The sequence below is a fragment of the Mobula birostris genome, chromosome 2 (assembly GCF_030028105.1).
Source record: "Mobula birostris isolate sMobBir1 chromosome 2, sMobBir1.hap1, whole genome shotgun sequence".
Lineage (NCBI taxonomy): Eukaryota > Metazoa > Chordata > Chondrichthyes > Myliobatiformes > Myliobatidae > Mobula > Mobula birostris.
Window position 1 is genome coordinate 199,224,467 of NC_092371.1, and position 16,669 is coordinate 199,241,135.

General features: G+C 37.6%; 1 protein-coding gene across 2 annotated transcripts in view; it reads right to left on the reverse strand.

Moving 5' to 3' along the window:
* Positions 1–4,489: 4,489 nt before the first annotated feature.
* Positions 4,490–16,669, reverse strand: part of LOC140194001 (peptidyl-prolyl cis-trans isomerase FKBP1B) — a 31,379-nt gene continuing 19,199 nt past the window's right edge. The window contains exons 3-5 of one of the 2 annotated variants that reach the window (XM_072251298.1): positions 7,737–7,849; positions 7,133–7,291; positions 4,490–5,077 (exon numbers count right to left, since the gene is read on the reverse strand). In XM_072251298.1, the coding sequence (XP_072107399.1) occupies positions 7,163–7,291; positions 7,737–7,849 (242 nt within the window). In that variant the 3' untranslated portion in view covers positions 4,490–5,077; positions 7,133–7,162. Of the gene's footprint in view, positions 5,078–5,119; positions 5,955–7,132; positions 7,292–7,736; positions 7,850–16,669 lie in introns of those variants that run through there. The other variant, XM_072251299.1, reaches the window with a different exon arrangement.

Sequence of the window (16,669 nt, forward strand, 5' to 3'; positions counted from 1 at the left end):
TCCAACCTGATGGCATGAACATCGACTTCTCTAACTTCCGCTAAGGCCCCACCTCCCCCTCGTACCCCATCTGTTACTCATTTTTATGCACACATTCTTTCTCTCACTCTCCTTTCTCTCACTCTCCTTTTTCTCCCTCTGTCCCTCTGAATATACCTCTTGCCCATCCTCTGGGTCCCCCCCCCTTGTCTTTCTTCCCAGACCTCCTGTCCCATGATCCTCTCGTATCCCCTTTTGCCTATCACCTGTCCAGCTCTTGGCTCTATCCCTCCCCCTCCTGTCTTCTCCTATCATTTTGGATCTCCCCCTCCCCCTCCAACTTTCAAATCCCTTACTCACTCTTCCTTCAGTTAGTCCTGACGAAGGGTCTCGGCCTGAACCGTCGACTGCACCTCTTCCTACAGATGCTGCTTGGCCTGCTGCATTCACCAGCAACTTTGATGTGCGTTGCTTGAATTTCCAGCATCTGCAGAATTCCTGTTGTTTACTGTGGATATAGATACTTGTCTACCTGTTTCCTCCAGCATCTTCACAAGGTCCTTTGCTGTTGTTTTGGGATTGATTTTCACTTTTCGTGCCAAAGTACGTTCATCTCTAGGAGAAGAATGCGTCTCCTTCCTGAGCGGTATGATGGCTGCATAGTCCCATGGTGTTTATACTTGCGTACTATTGATTGTACAGATGAACATGGTACCTTCAGGTGTTTGGAAATTGCTCTCAAGGATGAACCAGACTTGACATCATTTTCTGACCTCAATCTGATAGAAAATTTGTGGGCAGAACTGAAAAAGCTTGTGCGAGCAAGGAGGCCTACAAACCTGACTCAGTTACACCAGTTCTGTCTGGAGGAATGGAACAAAATTCCAGCAACGTACTGTGAGAAGCTTGTGGAAGGCTATCCAGAACGTTTGAGCCAAGTTAAACAATTTAAAGGCAATGCTACCAAATACTAACAAAGTGTGTGTAAACTTCTGACCCACTGGGAAAGTGATGAAAGAAATAAATCATTCTCTCTACTATTATTCTGACATTTCACATTCTTAAAATAAAGTAGGGATCCTAACTGACCTAAGATAGGGAATGTTTTCTAGGATTAAATGTAAGGAATTGTGAAAAACTGAGTTTAAATGTATTTGACTAAGGTGTATGTAAACTTTCGACTTCAACTGTATACCTGCATTACTTATTCTGCTACATACCTGCTTGCTTTAATTGTCCACCTCCTTTTGAAGTTTACTTATTTTCAAGCTTGGATCATCTTCAAACTTTGAAATATTGTCCTCTATACCTAGTTTACATCATTGAAATATATCAAAGACTGGTAGTTCAATTCCAAGGGGTTACCAATGGAGATATCCTTCAGTCTGAAAACTATTCATTGCATATGCAACAAAAGAGAGTGGCAGTATTATATTTACTCTGACATTGTCCCTTTGATCCCATGGGAATACATATTGTTCAGAATAATTTTCTAGTTTGTGCCTTTTTGTGGTTAAATACCAACTGGTACTATTGTAATATATCATACATCACTCAGGATTAACTTTGCCTCTTAACCTAATAGGGAATAGCTTGCTCCACAATCAGTTAATCATTATATAGTCAATCCCAATTATAGCAAAAATTGTAAAGGCATGAATAGCATAGAAAATCACAAACTGTTTTTTTTAAACAGAATTTGAATAGTTTATGATACAGGATTCCCAAATTGGTTACTTTATTTAATATATAGTTAACCCTAACATTAGACCCTCAGGAGGAAGGAGCAAGTAGTCCAGTAGCTTGGCAGCTTAGTGTGTATTTCGTTCTCATTACTTGCAAACCTTTTGATAATGTTACCGTAATTTATCAAAAGATTCATGAGCCCCTTGGAACTTGTAGCGGTACCATCCCATACCCCTCAAGTTGGGAACCACCAACTTACCCCCCCCCCACATTATGCAATGACTTTTCAATATAATATTCCACCTTTCTCAAACTGCTTCATTTATTTTCAAATTGTTTGCCTGCTGCAACATCTTTCTGATTGCTCGGATTAGTTTTTATTTTACTTTAATATACCAGCTCATGAGAAGTGCATTCATCCCAACCTACAAACATTATCCAATGGTTATAAACAATTTTCTGGGGCAGGTCCTATCAAAAGATGTCAGCCATTTGGCCACAGCTCCACTTTTACCCGCAGTTCCGATCTCCTCCGTGTCTACAACTTTCTTCCTCTCTGTGGTTTTCTCATAGTTTTTCAACTTTTGTTCCACCTAGCCATGACAGAGAGAATCAGGAGATACATAAATGACAAAGGAGGAATTGGAGCTAGACGGATACATGGGCCATGCTGACAGAGGGGTTGAACCCAGTACATCCTTGGAGATGACAGCTTGCGATCATATTGGCTAATAAGTATTGAGCATCTGAAGCGGACAATTGGATAGGCAAATGACCTAGGAAATGGTTGATGTCAAGAATTGTACAACCTCGCTGCTGGATGACATTCAATCTCATCTCAATCATTATTAATCTTCTGCCAGGGTATAGGGACAAAGTATTTAGTCAGGTTTTTGCATTGATAAAATGAGAAAGGACATGCTCAGCTAGTGATATTTTAGAAAACAATAGGGTTGCTCTCACCCTGACCCTAAAGCTAAATTATCACATTCTCTGTATGAACCAACCATGAACTGGAGAAAATATCTGGGATATGAAGTAGCACTAACTTTGAGACAGTAAGGACCTACATTTACTTCCAAGTCATTGTCACACCTTTTAGCATCAGTAGATATTCAGTTAAAAGTTAAAATCCAGAAGTTGCTGTCATTCCCTGCTCCTCTGCAAATATTAGATTAAACTTTATCGTCATTGTGCCGAGTACAGATACAAAGCCAAAGAAATGCAATTAGCATATAACCAGAAGTGCAAAAGAATAGTATTATTTACAAAATAACTGCGAATAAAAAGTAGGTGCTACAGCATACAAATATAAAAGTACTGAGACAGAACAATATGGGTGCAATACTGCTTAGCGCTGTGATGTGAGGTTCAGCAGGGTCACAGCCTCAGGGAAGAAGCTCTTGCTGAGCCTGCTGGTTAATATGTCATAACCTTCACTGCAAAATCCAATGAAATTACTGCCTTCATTCCAGAGTTTTTAAACTCTAATAATTCTACCAACAATACTGACTGCTTACATCTGGTGCCCTGCTATTGAGATTAGGTGAAATTAATGTATTGGGGAAAACAGAAAAATCCAGGTAAGAGAGAGATGACAGAGAATTTACATAATCATATGGAATCCATATAGGTTTTCATTTTAACTTAACAGGACAAAAAAAAAATCACACAGACTCCATTCTTAGCTTGTAATTGGCTTTGAAGTTTCCTCTACTCACTATATACTACAAGTGTACTTCTAAGCTAACTATTACACACAGAAACAATAACAGGCACATTTGCTGGTGGTTACATAATGGTAATAACTCTTAATTCCAAAATATTTTTCTTATCTCATGGCTTGACTACTGTTCCCTTTCCCTGGATTATTTTGCTTCTTGTTTGGCAAACTCATCATTCCCTTTAAGGCTACACAGACATAGTTGACAAATGCGCAGTTTGTGCTAAATAAATAGTGTGGACTTGATTCTAACTTCAATGGCTGTACTCATAACTCAGGCTTGTCCTTGTGTGCAACTGACTTTCTGATGACTTGTTAAATTTACCTGTTTATTTTCATATATTCTTAAAACATATTCTGGTAAGGATAATTAATTTCCTGATAGGCAATACAGAAACACTTTAATCTGCTATTTACAGAATCTTGAATGTGGAGCTAGGTTGCTCTGCTTGTCTGCAACCAAAAGCATATATCAAAAGCAATTAACAGTTGAAGATGTTGTGATCCTGCATTTGGCCGGTGGAGAGCATTCTGCCTGGTAGCATCACCATCTGGTACGGAGACACCAATGAGAGGCATCAGAGGGTTGTGCCAATTCCATCATAGGCACAAGTCTCCTCACCATTTAGGCCATCTTCTAAAGGTAGTGCCTCAAGAAAATGGCATCCATAATTAAGCACCCTCACCAGGTACATGCTCATTATTACCATCAGTAAGGAGGTGAAGGAGCCTGAAGACCATCACTAAACGCTTTTAGAACAGCTTTTTACCCCCTGCAATCAGTTTTCAGAATGGTCCATAAACCTATGAACATGACCTTGCTATTCCACTTTTGCACTACTAATTTATTGTACTTTATAATAATTTGTTATGCCTGCTCAGTACTGCTGCCACAAAACAATAAATTTCATGACTAATGTTCAGTGACGATAAATCTGATTCTCCAGGTAGTGATAAATTAGTTTTTTAAAAAAATAGAAATTCTTAACTGGGAATTCCCTTCAAATTTTGTTTCTTAACATCCAAAAGCAGTAATTGAAACTCCCCCCTTTTAAAAGACACATTTGATTACACTGTACAGTCCCAAATGATTAATGCATAATGATTTAAAAATGAAGTTTTATTATTGTATATTTCAAATTGTGTTGTAAACTGGTTGAAATTAGTACACAAGCAAAATATTGTAGATGTCGCAAATTCAAAATTATATTTCAGGAAACTCTCAGCAGAAAAGAACAAACTGAAGATCCATGGCACAGTGAAGGGGAAAAGAAACTAAATAACAAAAAGTGTGATGGCATTTTGCATCCCATCCCTTTTTGTTCTCTTTCCCACCACTTTTCACTGCAATTTCCAAGTTGTTTTATCTCTAGCTTTTGCAGTCCTGAAGAAAGATGTTGATCTGAAATGGTAACTTGGATTCTCTCTTCATGGTTGCTGCCTGGCCTGCTGAGTGTTTCTAGTTTTTTTAAAAAAGCATTTTAAATTTATAGTTCTTGCAATCTTTTCCTCTTCATTTGATGTGGTCTTTGTTTCCATGCTAATTCCTTAGGTCAGGAAGGTTGAAGCTAGGTATTGCTATGGTGTCTGGAAGTATGTTTAAGCAGATTAGATCAGAGCATTTGTTGATGCAAGTCATTTTCTGCATTGCATGAAATGTCATTATCACTTGGCTTTCCATTCAACAGCCTAAATGAGAACAGACAAAACTGATTTCAACAAAAGCACAATTAAGAAAATGTTAAAAAAAAAACAATTTGCTAGAAATCTGAAATATAAACAGGAAAAGAAAATGCCTGACTTGTTGACTGTGTCAGCATTTCTGTTATTTGTAAACATTAATGTCCTGCCCTCTCATTTAAAGTGGCCAAGTTCTTTTAAACATATACAATTACTTAACCTTACAAATATTTTGTAAGATCTCTTTGCAATATGACATTTTTGTTTTGCTCTAGATGTGCCGGCATGTTTCATTTCTAAGCTTATAGCCCGAAGGGTTTTGCCAAAATTTATGATCACAAACATTAACGATAATCATTTCCCAATATAAAAAAGAAACATACAATTACCTGGACTATATTTTTTAAAGGTGAACATCACTTTTTTTTATTTAAACAAGCAATTAAGTTTTACACAAGTTCTTGCTTCAGAGTAAGACTGGTAATACAGGTCCTGTAGATTCTTATGAATGCCCATTTACTTTAATTCCATAAAATCTTAGCAGGCCCGCTTTTAAGGTCTTTGCTATTCAAAAATTAGGTTAGACCCCAGTCAAGTTTGTCAAATAATTTGGAATTATTCAAAGTTATCATATATCTCATGCAATTAAACATTACAGAAATCAATAAAAATTGAAAGAAGAATCTCATAAACACAGGATCTACAAATGAACAACACTGGCAGTCAAAACTAACAATTCCAAATATTGAGAGCAAAACGAACAGGATGTAAGTAGGTTGATAGGATGGGATCTTTTTAATCAATATCATAAAATTCTTCTAATAGGCTTCTTGAGCCACCGAAGATCTATTCCACAGTACTGAAACCCAGAATCCCCATGTCATCCCTTCAAAAAGAGAGAAATAAGATTACTACTTAAATTCAAGTCAACCATTTACTGATCTAGTTAAATAACTTCTCCATTATCACAACAGCAATGGTTTACTCAAATTCTCTAATTAGAAAACAATTTCATATTTTTAACATTTTGAAAGGTATTGATCAATCATGCAGGAGGATGGAGTAGGCCATATCTTGTGGCTTGTGCCTGTAAAATTGCTAATGTACCCATTTTTCAAAACTTGCAATTTTAAAAAGCTTTCCTATATTATGCTGACTGTTCTCTAATAAAGCTCACACTCACTTGATTGTATAGGAAAGGGTAATAGTAATCAGTAATCTTGCGATGACGCACAATGAAAAGTATATGAAGGAAAGAATATACTCAAGTGAAATACCAGATGAATTTTAATTTCCCTTTAGTTTTGAGGCTCAATGTACATTTTTAGCTCCACCAAATATGCTGACTATGGTTAAATGAATAAATATATGAGGAAACTATTATGAAAGAATACTATTCATATTGGTCAACCAAAGCACAAGTACAAATTTGTTTTAAACCAAACTAGTTGACATGTACCATTGCAAATGTACCAAAAATACATTTTTGTAATTAGAGTGGACTGCAGCTGTGCATTTAGTAGAATATTGTACACTTAAGTACATTATAGGAGAGATGTGATTAAACTGGAAAGAGTAGAGAAGATTTACAAGGTTTTTGTCAGGGCTAGTAAGTCAAGTTATAGGGAGAGGTTGGCCAGGCTAAATCTTTATTCCTTGGAGTGTAGGACAATGAAGGGTGACTTTACAAAAGAGTTTAAAATTACGAAAGGCATAGACAGGACGGAAGGTAGTCCCCTAGGTACGAGTCCAAAACAAGGGAGCATAAATTTATGGCGAGAGGAACAGATTCAAACCAAACTGAGGGCAACTTCTTCATACAGAGGGTGGTAAGTATATGGTATACGCTGGCAGGCAAGTGGTTGAGACAGGTATAATAGTATCATCTAAGCAGTGGTTAGGTACAGGGAGGGGCAGAAAAGTAGGACTAGCTGAATGGGACAACTCTTTGTCAGGCAAAGGTCAGGACATATTTTAAAGTGACTTGTACATGCAATAAGGAGATCAAACTCAACACCCAATTTTACATGAAAAAAATCTAATTCCATTAAGCAATTAACATACCTTGCAATTAAATATCAATTAAGGATTTTGTCACTCCAACTTCAGCAGCTCTACATCAAAGATAAGTGTGGCATTGGCTGGGATGACTCCAGGATGTCCTGTTTCACCATACGCCATGTCAGGGGTACAGGTCAGTTTTGCCCTTTGCCCCAAGCTCATCTGTTATTGAAACAATTTTGATTATTAGTGGAATTCTTCAGCTAACACCCTATTTTCTATGTGGTAAAATATGCATCTTCCATAGTAGAATAATGTTACTGTTTGTTGTTATCTGATGCTCTTATTTTGCCATTGGCAAACTATCTCTTCCATTTCATCATGCCTTCAGCATCCTCTTTTGAAAAGACTGAATCAAGTTCAATTTCTTTTATACTGTACTGGCCTCACAGCTCAACTCTTTGATGAGTGATTTTTCAGCCCACATAGTTAGACCAAAATACATTTGGTGTTGATGCAACTTTAGAATTACATTTGTAAATATACATCTTTAAATGTTTTAATGAATAAGTAAGAGATATGTCGAGTATTTAATACCATCTTCAAAATATTTACTGCACAGGCTTTATAGTAAGATAATTCTGAAATTATGATCATCCAAAAGTACCTGTGCCATGCCTTCTTCCCAGCCTTTAATCACTTCCTGTTTGCCAATTTTGAACTTGAAAGGCTTGTTTCTGTCTCGAGAAGAGTCAAACTTCTTGCCGTTCTGGAGCATTCCTGTAAATAATACATAACCCTTCTTAGAAATCATGACAGTCATAAGAACATGTACAAAATGATTAATGCCTAATATCCTCAAAGTAAATGTTAAAAATTTTACTCCACAGCATCCAGGACATCTTCAAGGAGTGATGCCTCCAAAAGGCGGTGTCCATCATTAAGGGCCCCCATCACCCAGGATATGCCCTCTTCTCATTACATCCATCAGGAAGCCTGAAGGCACACACTCAATAATTCAGGAATAGCTTCTTCCTCTCTGCCATCAGATTTCTGAATGGACATTGAACCCATGAACCCTCACTACTATTTTTTCTCCCTTTTTGCACTACTTAAGTATTAATATATATATATATATATATATATATATATATATATATATATATATAGCATGCACGCACACACACACACACACACACTCTTACCGTGATTTATAGTTATTATGTATTGTAGTCTACCGCTGCTGCATAACAAATGCCAGTGATATTAAATCTTATTCTTAAAAAAAAATCAGAAAAAAACTGTACCATAGCTATTGACAAAATACTGGAAAAGTGCCATTTCTTTATCAGCATGGTTTACACAAAAGGCTAATAATACCAAGGTTTATAGTACTGTGTAAGGCTATTTCATTTCATACGCTTGCATAACTTAGGTTCTGCCAGGATTTAAAGGCTTCCTTGCACACTCCCCCCCGCCCCCGGCAATAAATGTAGTTTAATATCATCCTATATTCTTCCATGAAGTAGGATGAGAGTTTAATCAGAAGCAAGGATATACATCACATGTATAGGTTGAGATGAAACCTCATGTCGTTCATTGGTCTTTCACTTGTGAAAATGTGTAGGGAAGGCAGGCCCACATGTTATGGTAGACTAAGTTAGCTAAATGGGACAAGATGACAAGCTTGTTGAAAAATAGAGCCTGGGAGTCTGCTAGTTTGTATGGGTCTAATTGTGGATTTCACGTTTGAATTGATTTTTCCTTTTACAGGAAAGTTTCAGAGCTCAGGTCAAATTAAAACTTTTGTTCACAGTGATCTTGACATCATGGCATGGGTCAAGAATATTTGAAATCTCATTCATGATCAATGCAAATAATTTGAAAATTTCTAGAAAAGTTTATTTCATTATACATAATTCCCCCCACCCCCCCCATTTTATCCAAAGTGAAAACCCTTATTAGTTCTATGTATGCATTAATTACTAGATATTGAAACATCAGGAAGACTCTGAAAATTAGCTAGTCAATGATAATTCTCAATTACTGCAATATTCTGCGGTTAAACAATTCTTTACTTAAGGTACAGCAAGATCATGTACAATTCATATCAAGACATTTCTTCAGAATTATACTTTTGAAAACATCACGAAAGCTTACCGATTTATGCAGAGCTGGTTATAATATCTAGGTCATAGTTTTGCCTGTGGTTGTCTGACAGTGTGCATTAAATGCCACTGAAAACTAATATTGTGGTGTGTTAATGAAGTCCTCAACTCTTGTACTGGCAGTTATTATGATAAATTATACAGGAAGGAACACAATTAGAATAAATACAGGCAAAGTCATCATAATTTTGCTGTACTGACATAGTGAATAGTGTTATGCAGGTTTGTGCAAGAGCTGAATGGTTAAAGGGATGCAGCTATTCTCAGTGTTGTGCAGCTTCAGATTTCTGTACTCCTGCTAACTAGCTACGATAATATGGTATGGTGTGGATAGTGGTAATCTTCACCTTTGTTGTATAACTTTTGAATAATTAATGTTTAATTTGTTTTTCCTCCTCTGGATGCTGTGTATCTAATGCTATGTACATGCACTGTGGCTTCAAGTAAGTTTTTCCATTTCCACTGTGCTTACATGTCCTTGGGCGTATGACAACAAACTTGACTTTGACATTGATTTAATTCTGGGTTAACCAAGCATTATTCAGGCTCACAATCAGAATCTTCATTCATATGCTGGAAGCCTCTGGTGTGCCATCTGAGACTCATTTGTCTTTAATGCTTGCCTGCAGTCTTGGAATAAGGAGCTCATTTGGATGGCGAGCATCAATTTGTTTAGCATTTGTGTTGGAAACAGGTGAACATGCTAGGGTGAGGGCCAGGTTGAACTGATCACTTCCACCTTGCAAATATTGCGTATATTTATTTACTTTTATTTATTTAAATAAAGGATTTTCCCCCCAAAAATAAAATGACACATCTTCACCAGTATTTTTCAATCACTGTATCACTGTCTGGCATGGGGGGGGGGGCGGGGTTGCTACTGCACAGGACTGAAAGAAGCTACATGAAGGTGTGAAATTATTCAGCTCCATCTTGGGTACTAGCCTCCGTAGTACCCAGGACATCTTCAAGGAGCGGTCCATTATTGAGGACCCCTATCACCCAGTGCCTGCCTCTTCTCATTGTTACCATCAGGAAGGAGGTACAGAAGCCTGAAGGCACACACTCAGTGATTCAAGAACAGCTTCTTCCCGTCTGCCTTCTGATTTCTAAATGGACAGTAAATTCATGAACACTATCTCTTTTTAAAAAATATATTATTTCTGTTTTTGCACTATTTTTAATATATTCAATATATATACATATACTTCCTGTAATTTACTTTTTTCCTTTCTATTTTATCATGTATTGCATTAAACTGTTGCTGCTAAGTTAACAAATCTCATGACACATGCCGGTGAAAACAAATCTGATCCTGAGGTTTTCTCTCTCTCTGTTTACTTTTCTATTCCAACTCCCACTACCACCCCCCTCATAACCAACCCATAACCCCACCCTCCATGTGGTTCTCAGTGTACATTACCCACATACCCATCTAGCTGGATTTCTTTTCCCTTGGTTCAACTTCGCTTTCCCCTTCCCCACTCGTCCATCTTCATATCATCCACCTTTCATGTCGTTCCACCTACCATCTGAACATTCTTCTCTCCTACCCATCATCCCTCCACCTATCAAACGCTTTCTTACCCATCCCTCTTTTTATATTCCAGCTGACTTCCTTAACTCTGTCATTTCTGATGCAAGGTCATGTCTGCAAACACCGACTACCCTCTTGCCTTCATAGATGCTGCCCAACTTGCTGAGTTCTCATATTCAAGTGTGTTTCCTTGGTGTATGCAGCAAATGTGGATAATTGTTCTAAAAGAAGAGGAATCCTAAAACACTGGTAATTTTTCTCCTTATATTTAATGATATGACAAAGTGCCATAACATATACTTACTGATGATTGTCAAGAAAATTGAAAAAGTAAACAAAAATTAACAATGTACCATCCATGGATTCTTGCCTTGTCAATAGGACAAAAACTCCCCCACAAATCCTTAATCAAGGGTTATCAATACCCAGAGATAGCAGTACATGCATAAACCAGATTGTTATAGAATTTCTTTCACATAAAATCCCATACTGGAGTTCCTTAATATAATATTAATATAGTAAAAATATTGAGGTCATACATAAGGTATAGAATTGAGTTTTCATGCACTCATGTGTTAATATTCCCATGTTTTCATGTGTTACAGTTTTGAAAAAAGGCACTGCAAGACACGGTAAATGTAACAAGGACTGACAGCTGTGACATCTTTCAAATTTGGCTTTTGTGGTTGCCAGAAGCAAAAAAAAATATTGTGAGTACACACAGATAATCCAGCTTTCATATAAACTAAAAAAATGAAGAGTAACAATGGGTCTGAGTCAAAGATGCATCAAACTAAATAATTCCTCAGAGGAACCTGACCAAGACTCCATTATGTAAACTCTCCAAATTACTACATAAGCACACCTTTAAGGTGTACCAAATTAAACACAGAAACATTTCATTCTCCAGGTTCTGTGTGCAACTGGAGACTAATCTGTGGAGATCTGCTTATTTCTATCCATCCGCTCATGAATTTGCCTAGTAGACTTAGGAATGTCCTGTTCCAAATCATTTTCATTTCTATGGGACATTGAACTTATTTATACTATCAATTTTGTAATATTGCAAACATGCCACTCACTGCTTAATCAAGTGATGATGCAAATTAGAAATAAATTACTTACTTTATTTTAATGCATTTAGTAATGGAGAAGAAAAGCAGAAACTTCAATTCCTAATCAGGTGCTTACCTGTTTAGGAGACTTCTGAAGCTTCTACGTTCTCAGCCCATTAGGGCAATTAACGGACTAACAAATGAAAATAAATAAGCAACAGAAAACAACCAATTAAAAAATGTTGAATCTTGAAAATTCGAATGATGGTTGCTTGGAAAGTTTTACTCTTCACTACAAGGATATCAGAGAATTTTAATAAAAGCAAAGATAACACAAAAAGAACTGCAAACACGAGGAAATCTGCAGATGTTGGAAATTCAAACACACGCAAAAACGAGGAAATCTGCAGGTGCTGGAATTTCAAGCAACACACATAAAAATTGCTGGTGAACGCAGCAGGCCAGGCAGCATTTATAGGAAGAGGTACAGTCGACGTTTCGGGCCAAGACCCTTCGTCAGGACGAAGACGAGACCCTCCGTCGGCCCAAAACGTCGACTGTGCTTCTTCCTATGCATGCTGTCTGGCCTGATGCGTTCCACCAGCATTTTGTGTGTGTTACAAAAAGAACTGAGGGACTTTCAGTGCCTAGAGGGAGGAATACTGGAGAGTCATATGGCATCCATCAAGCTAACTAATATCTTGAAAGACAATGCATTTATGATTTTCCCTAGTTTAGCTCTTCTCCAGTGTCCTGATGGGTAAACAAGAAATAGAATAAAGTATACCTTTACACTTTAACTTGATTGATTTTATATTCTTTTTCTGCACAGAGCCAGTTATTAAAATAAGCTTATTTCTTTATAAGCTGGTTCCTATAAGCTCATAAGTAAATAATATTCACTTGGAGTTGCACATTTCTACCTCAAACCCGTTAATGAATGATATCTTAAGAATTCAGATGATTGAAACCTTGTGATCTATTTTCCTTGTCTGTCAAAATATACTTACAAACCAATACTGCTTTAATTAAATTGCTTTACATTTATATCATCTGCAATACAAATCCATATGCACTGTGTGATATCTGGAAAATCTACTTCTGTGAACTTAGCCAGAATTAAATAGTTGGATAATAATAATAATAATAATTTAAAGCAGCTCTGTGGAATGGTTAGCCTTATGTGGAAGATGTTTCTGATTGAAGAATGAAGAAATAGAACTTACAAAATTAGTATCAATGATAACACTTTGTGCAGCTGGACATTGGTAGGAACACAAATTCAATCCTGAGAGGAGTTCCTGGTATCTTTTAGTTGATGTAAATATTATGCAAGTTTTGTTTTGCACTGCATGTGGTCATTGGCACATCAATGTTTATTTAAAATAATCTACTTATTACCTCCATTATATGAAAAAATCTAATATGCAAGACTTAATTAACCTTAACTATTTAGGAAAGTGGTAGATACAGTATTTATTGGTACATTGATACAGCTAGTAGAGCTGCCTCCTCACAGCTAGTGAACTGGGCTCAATCCTGATCACCAGTGCAGTCTGCAAGTTTGCATGTTGTCCTTGTTCCATTGTAAATTGTCTGTAGTATGTATATGAATCCCACCATTTTGAGATTGGGGAAGAATGTGGTATTCACGAGGTTATGAGGAAAATGGGCTAGCGGCTGATACATTTCAAAATGGTCACTATGGTTCAGAGCACTGAAGAGCCCATTTCCCTTCTGTATCTCTCCGTAACTATGATACAAAATAAAAAAATTTAACTACAACAGGATCTTCTAACATTGAAAAAGACAAGGTTCCAGAAGAGGAAATATTGTTCATGCAACATGTTATTGACTGAGACCAATAGACAAGCTCTTGTTTGAATTGACACAGACAAATCATTTCTCTGCTATGTCATCCTATGACTTTACCCTTCAGTATGTGCATATATCAACAGTATATGGTATATGGGGTGTATGGGGTGTCAGGAAGGGTAGCACCTCTGGTGGGGGAACATGTCGCATCCTTTTCAGGGCAGTTAGTCCACCTTTGGTCCCCACCTGGCACTCAGCTCTCACCTGTGGCTCCCCGTAGCTGTTTGCATGTGACAGCGGCCACACCCTGGGCAACGGCTTCGACAAGCCGGCTAAACCAGGTGAGGGTAGCCGACGGGTCTCAAACCCTCGGTGAGATAGGGAGTTGTCTATCCCAGCATGTGAAGACAGACTCCGGCGGATTGAGCGGTCGAGACCAATGGAAGGTCCAACGGTCAAGAAGGCGGTCTCTGCAAGCGTCGTGGAACGTGTAGAGCAGGACAAGACACAGAGGACATCCTGGTCATCCACTGCGCCTAGTCCCATCTCCAGCCGTCTAGACTCTGTCTTGCCACTGGACCCAGATGGGAATTGGGAAGAGAGAGTGAGGCTGACACTGCGCAACTCTCCCTCACTTAAATCCAAATCACGCGCTAGTCTCGACACCATCATTATGGTGTCGAGGTCCTCATCGACGTCAACGTTGGACGAACAACATATCAACAGTGATTATTTGAGCAGATAACATTTTAGGCCATTGCTTCAAACTTTGGGTTCCATAATTCTGAAATTCTTAATCCATTTCTCAGTAGGAAATCACCAGTATTTTTTCTAATTTAAATATTTTCTGCAATGGTGTTCTGTTGATTAATCGTGCTGGTAATCAGTTCCAGCAATATAATGATCCTCTTCAATATAAAATAGCTTTTGATCACTATAATTTCTTCCTCATCCTTGAATTCTGACTTGAAGAAAATTCAGTTCAGGACAAAAAAAAAATCTATTCTTTCAAAAATGTAGTTCCTCCAAGGTTGCTGAATGGGAACCTTAATTTCAAACAGACATGCATTTGGCTTCAGTATTTACCTCAGAAAATACAAAAAGTTATCGTTACTTTTTTAAATACTTAACAAGTTTTAGGCTACCATAAGTTTTGAACAGACCATTTAAGAAAAAAAAGAACAAATATTGCACATTGTTCATATAACTGCAACCTGTTCATAAGTAGCAGGTTGCTCATTCACTTAATACCACATTTTTTTCAGAGAACAAGAAGTGGAAGCAGTTGCCACCCTTCTCTTTTCTTTCAAAAAAAAAGACCTTTGGTCATTTCTCAGTTTTCTCTGTTCACGATAGAGAGAGATCCAGTTTGTTGATGTTTTCCCAATGGTTGTAATATTGTGGTTTACCTGAAAAGAGGAAGCCTACTATCTGCAGTAGGCATCTGTTCTCCACTACATTATGATCCACAATTGATCCTACCAGTGGAGAATACATGCAGTTTACAGAAATTCTAAATTATAACATACAAAATTTTCACCCAATACAGTACTTACTCATTAAGCAACAAAATTGAACCAGTTGCTCCTCAACTTAATAGTGGCCCGTTTCCCAGATGAGAGAGCAACAATATTTTCAGAATACTATGGTAGGAAAGTGTCACAGGCATTAACCTTTACTGATTAACTGCCTCTTCATGATTTGAGTAAGAAATAACTATTTCATAGCAATTCAATGTTCTTGTTAAGCTAAAAGGCAGAAATGGGGCACAAAGCAGCAGCGTGCTTACATGATGTTAACAAAAGTCACGACATATGCCGGTGATATTAAACCTGATTCTGAAATACCAGTATATCCTCTACACAAACAACAGGAATTCTGCAGATGCTGGAAATTCAAGCAACACACATCAAAGTTGCTGGTGAACGCAGCAGGCCAGGCAGCATCTCTAGGAAGAGGTACAGTCGACGTTACAGGCCGAATGGTCTCGAAGGGTTTCCTAGAGATGTTGCCTGGCCTGCTGCGTTCACCAGCAACTTTGATGTGTGTTGCACATCCTTTACACATCTTATTACGCAAGAAATAACTTTGTTAAATAATTTTGTCAAATAACAACAATCTAAATTGCATGAATAGTTATTTACATGCAAGTGCTACAGAAAAATCAGTCTGGGTGAATATGTTCATATGTAGATATTCACTAAAAATTCTGCCAGATGTGTTGCATGGCAGTTAGCCAATTGGGCTGATCATTGAAGTTTTCAAAGATGGGAAGTTAATATTTATGCACAGTAAATCCAACTAAAATTGCCAAAGACCACGTCAATGAAAGTGGAATTTTAAATAATAGTCATAGCAAAGCACAGCACATCTAGTCCATGCCAAACAGTTTATACTGCCTACTCCCATCGACCTGCACCCATACATAACCCATACATACCCCAACCATCCAAGTACCTATTCAAACTTCTCTTAGTGCTAAAATTGAGCTCGTTCACAACCCTGAGTGAAAGTATGTCCCATCCTGTTCCCCTTGAACCTCAACTTTGATCCTTAACCCATGACCACTGGTTGTAGTCCCACCCAACATCAGTGAGGGGAAAAACCTGCCTGCTTTTATCCTACCTTTAGCCCTCATAATTCTGTATACCTCTATCAAACTTCCCCTCAATCTTCTACGTTCCAAGTAATAAAGTCCAAACCCATTCAATCTTTCCTTACAAACTCAGGTCCTCCAGACCCAGTAACATCCTTGTAAATTTTCTGTGTACTCTTCAACCTTATTTACATCTTTCCTGTCCTTGGGTAACCAAAACTGCACACAATATTCTAAATTAGGCTGCACCAATGTCTTATACAACTTCAACATAACATCCCATCTCCTGTACTCAATACTTTCATCTATGAAGGCCAATGTGCCTAAAGCTTTCTTTACGACCCTATCTACTTGTGACGCCACTTGCAATGAATTATGGACGTGTTCCCAGATCCCTTTGTTCTACTGAGTTCCCCCATGCCCGAGCAT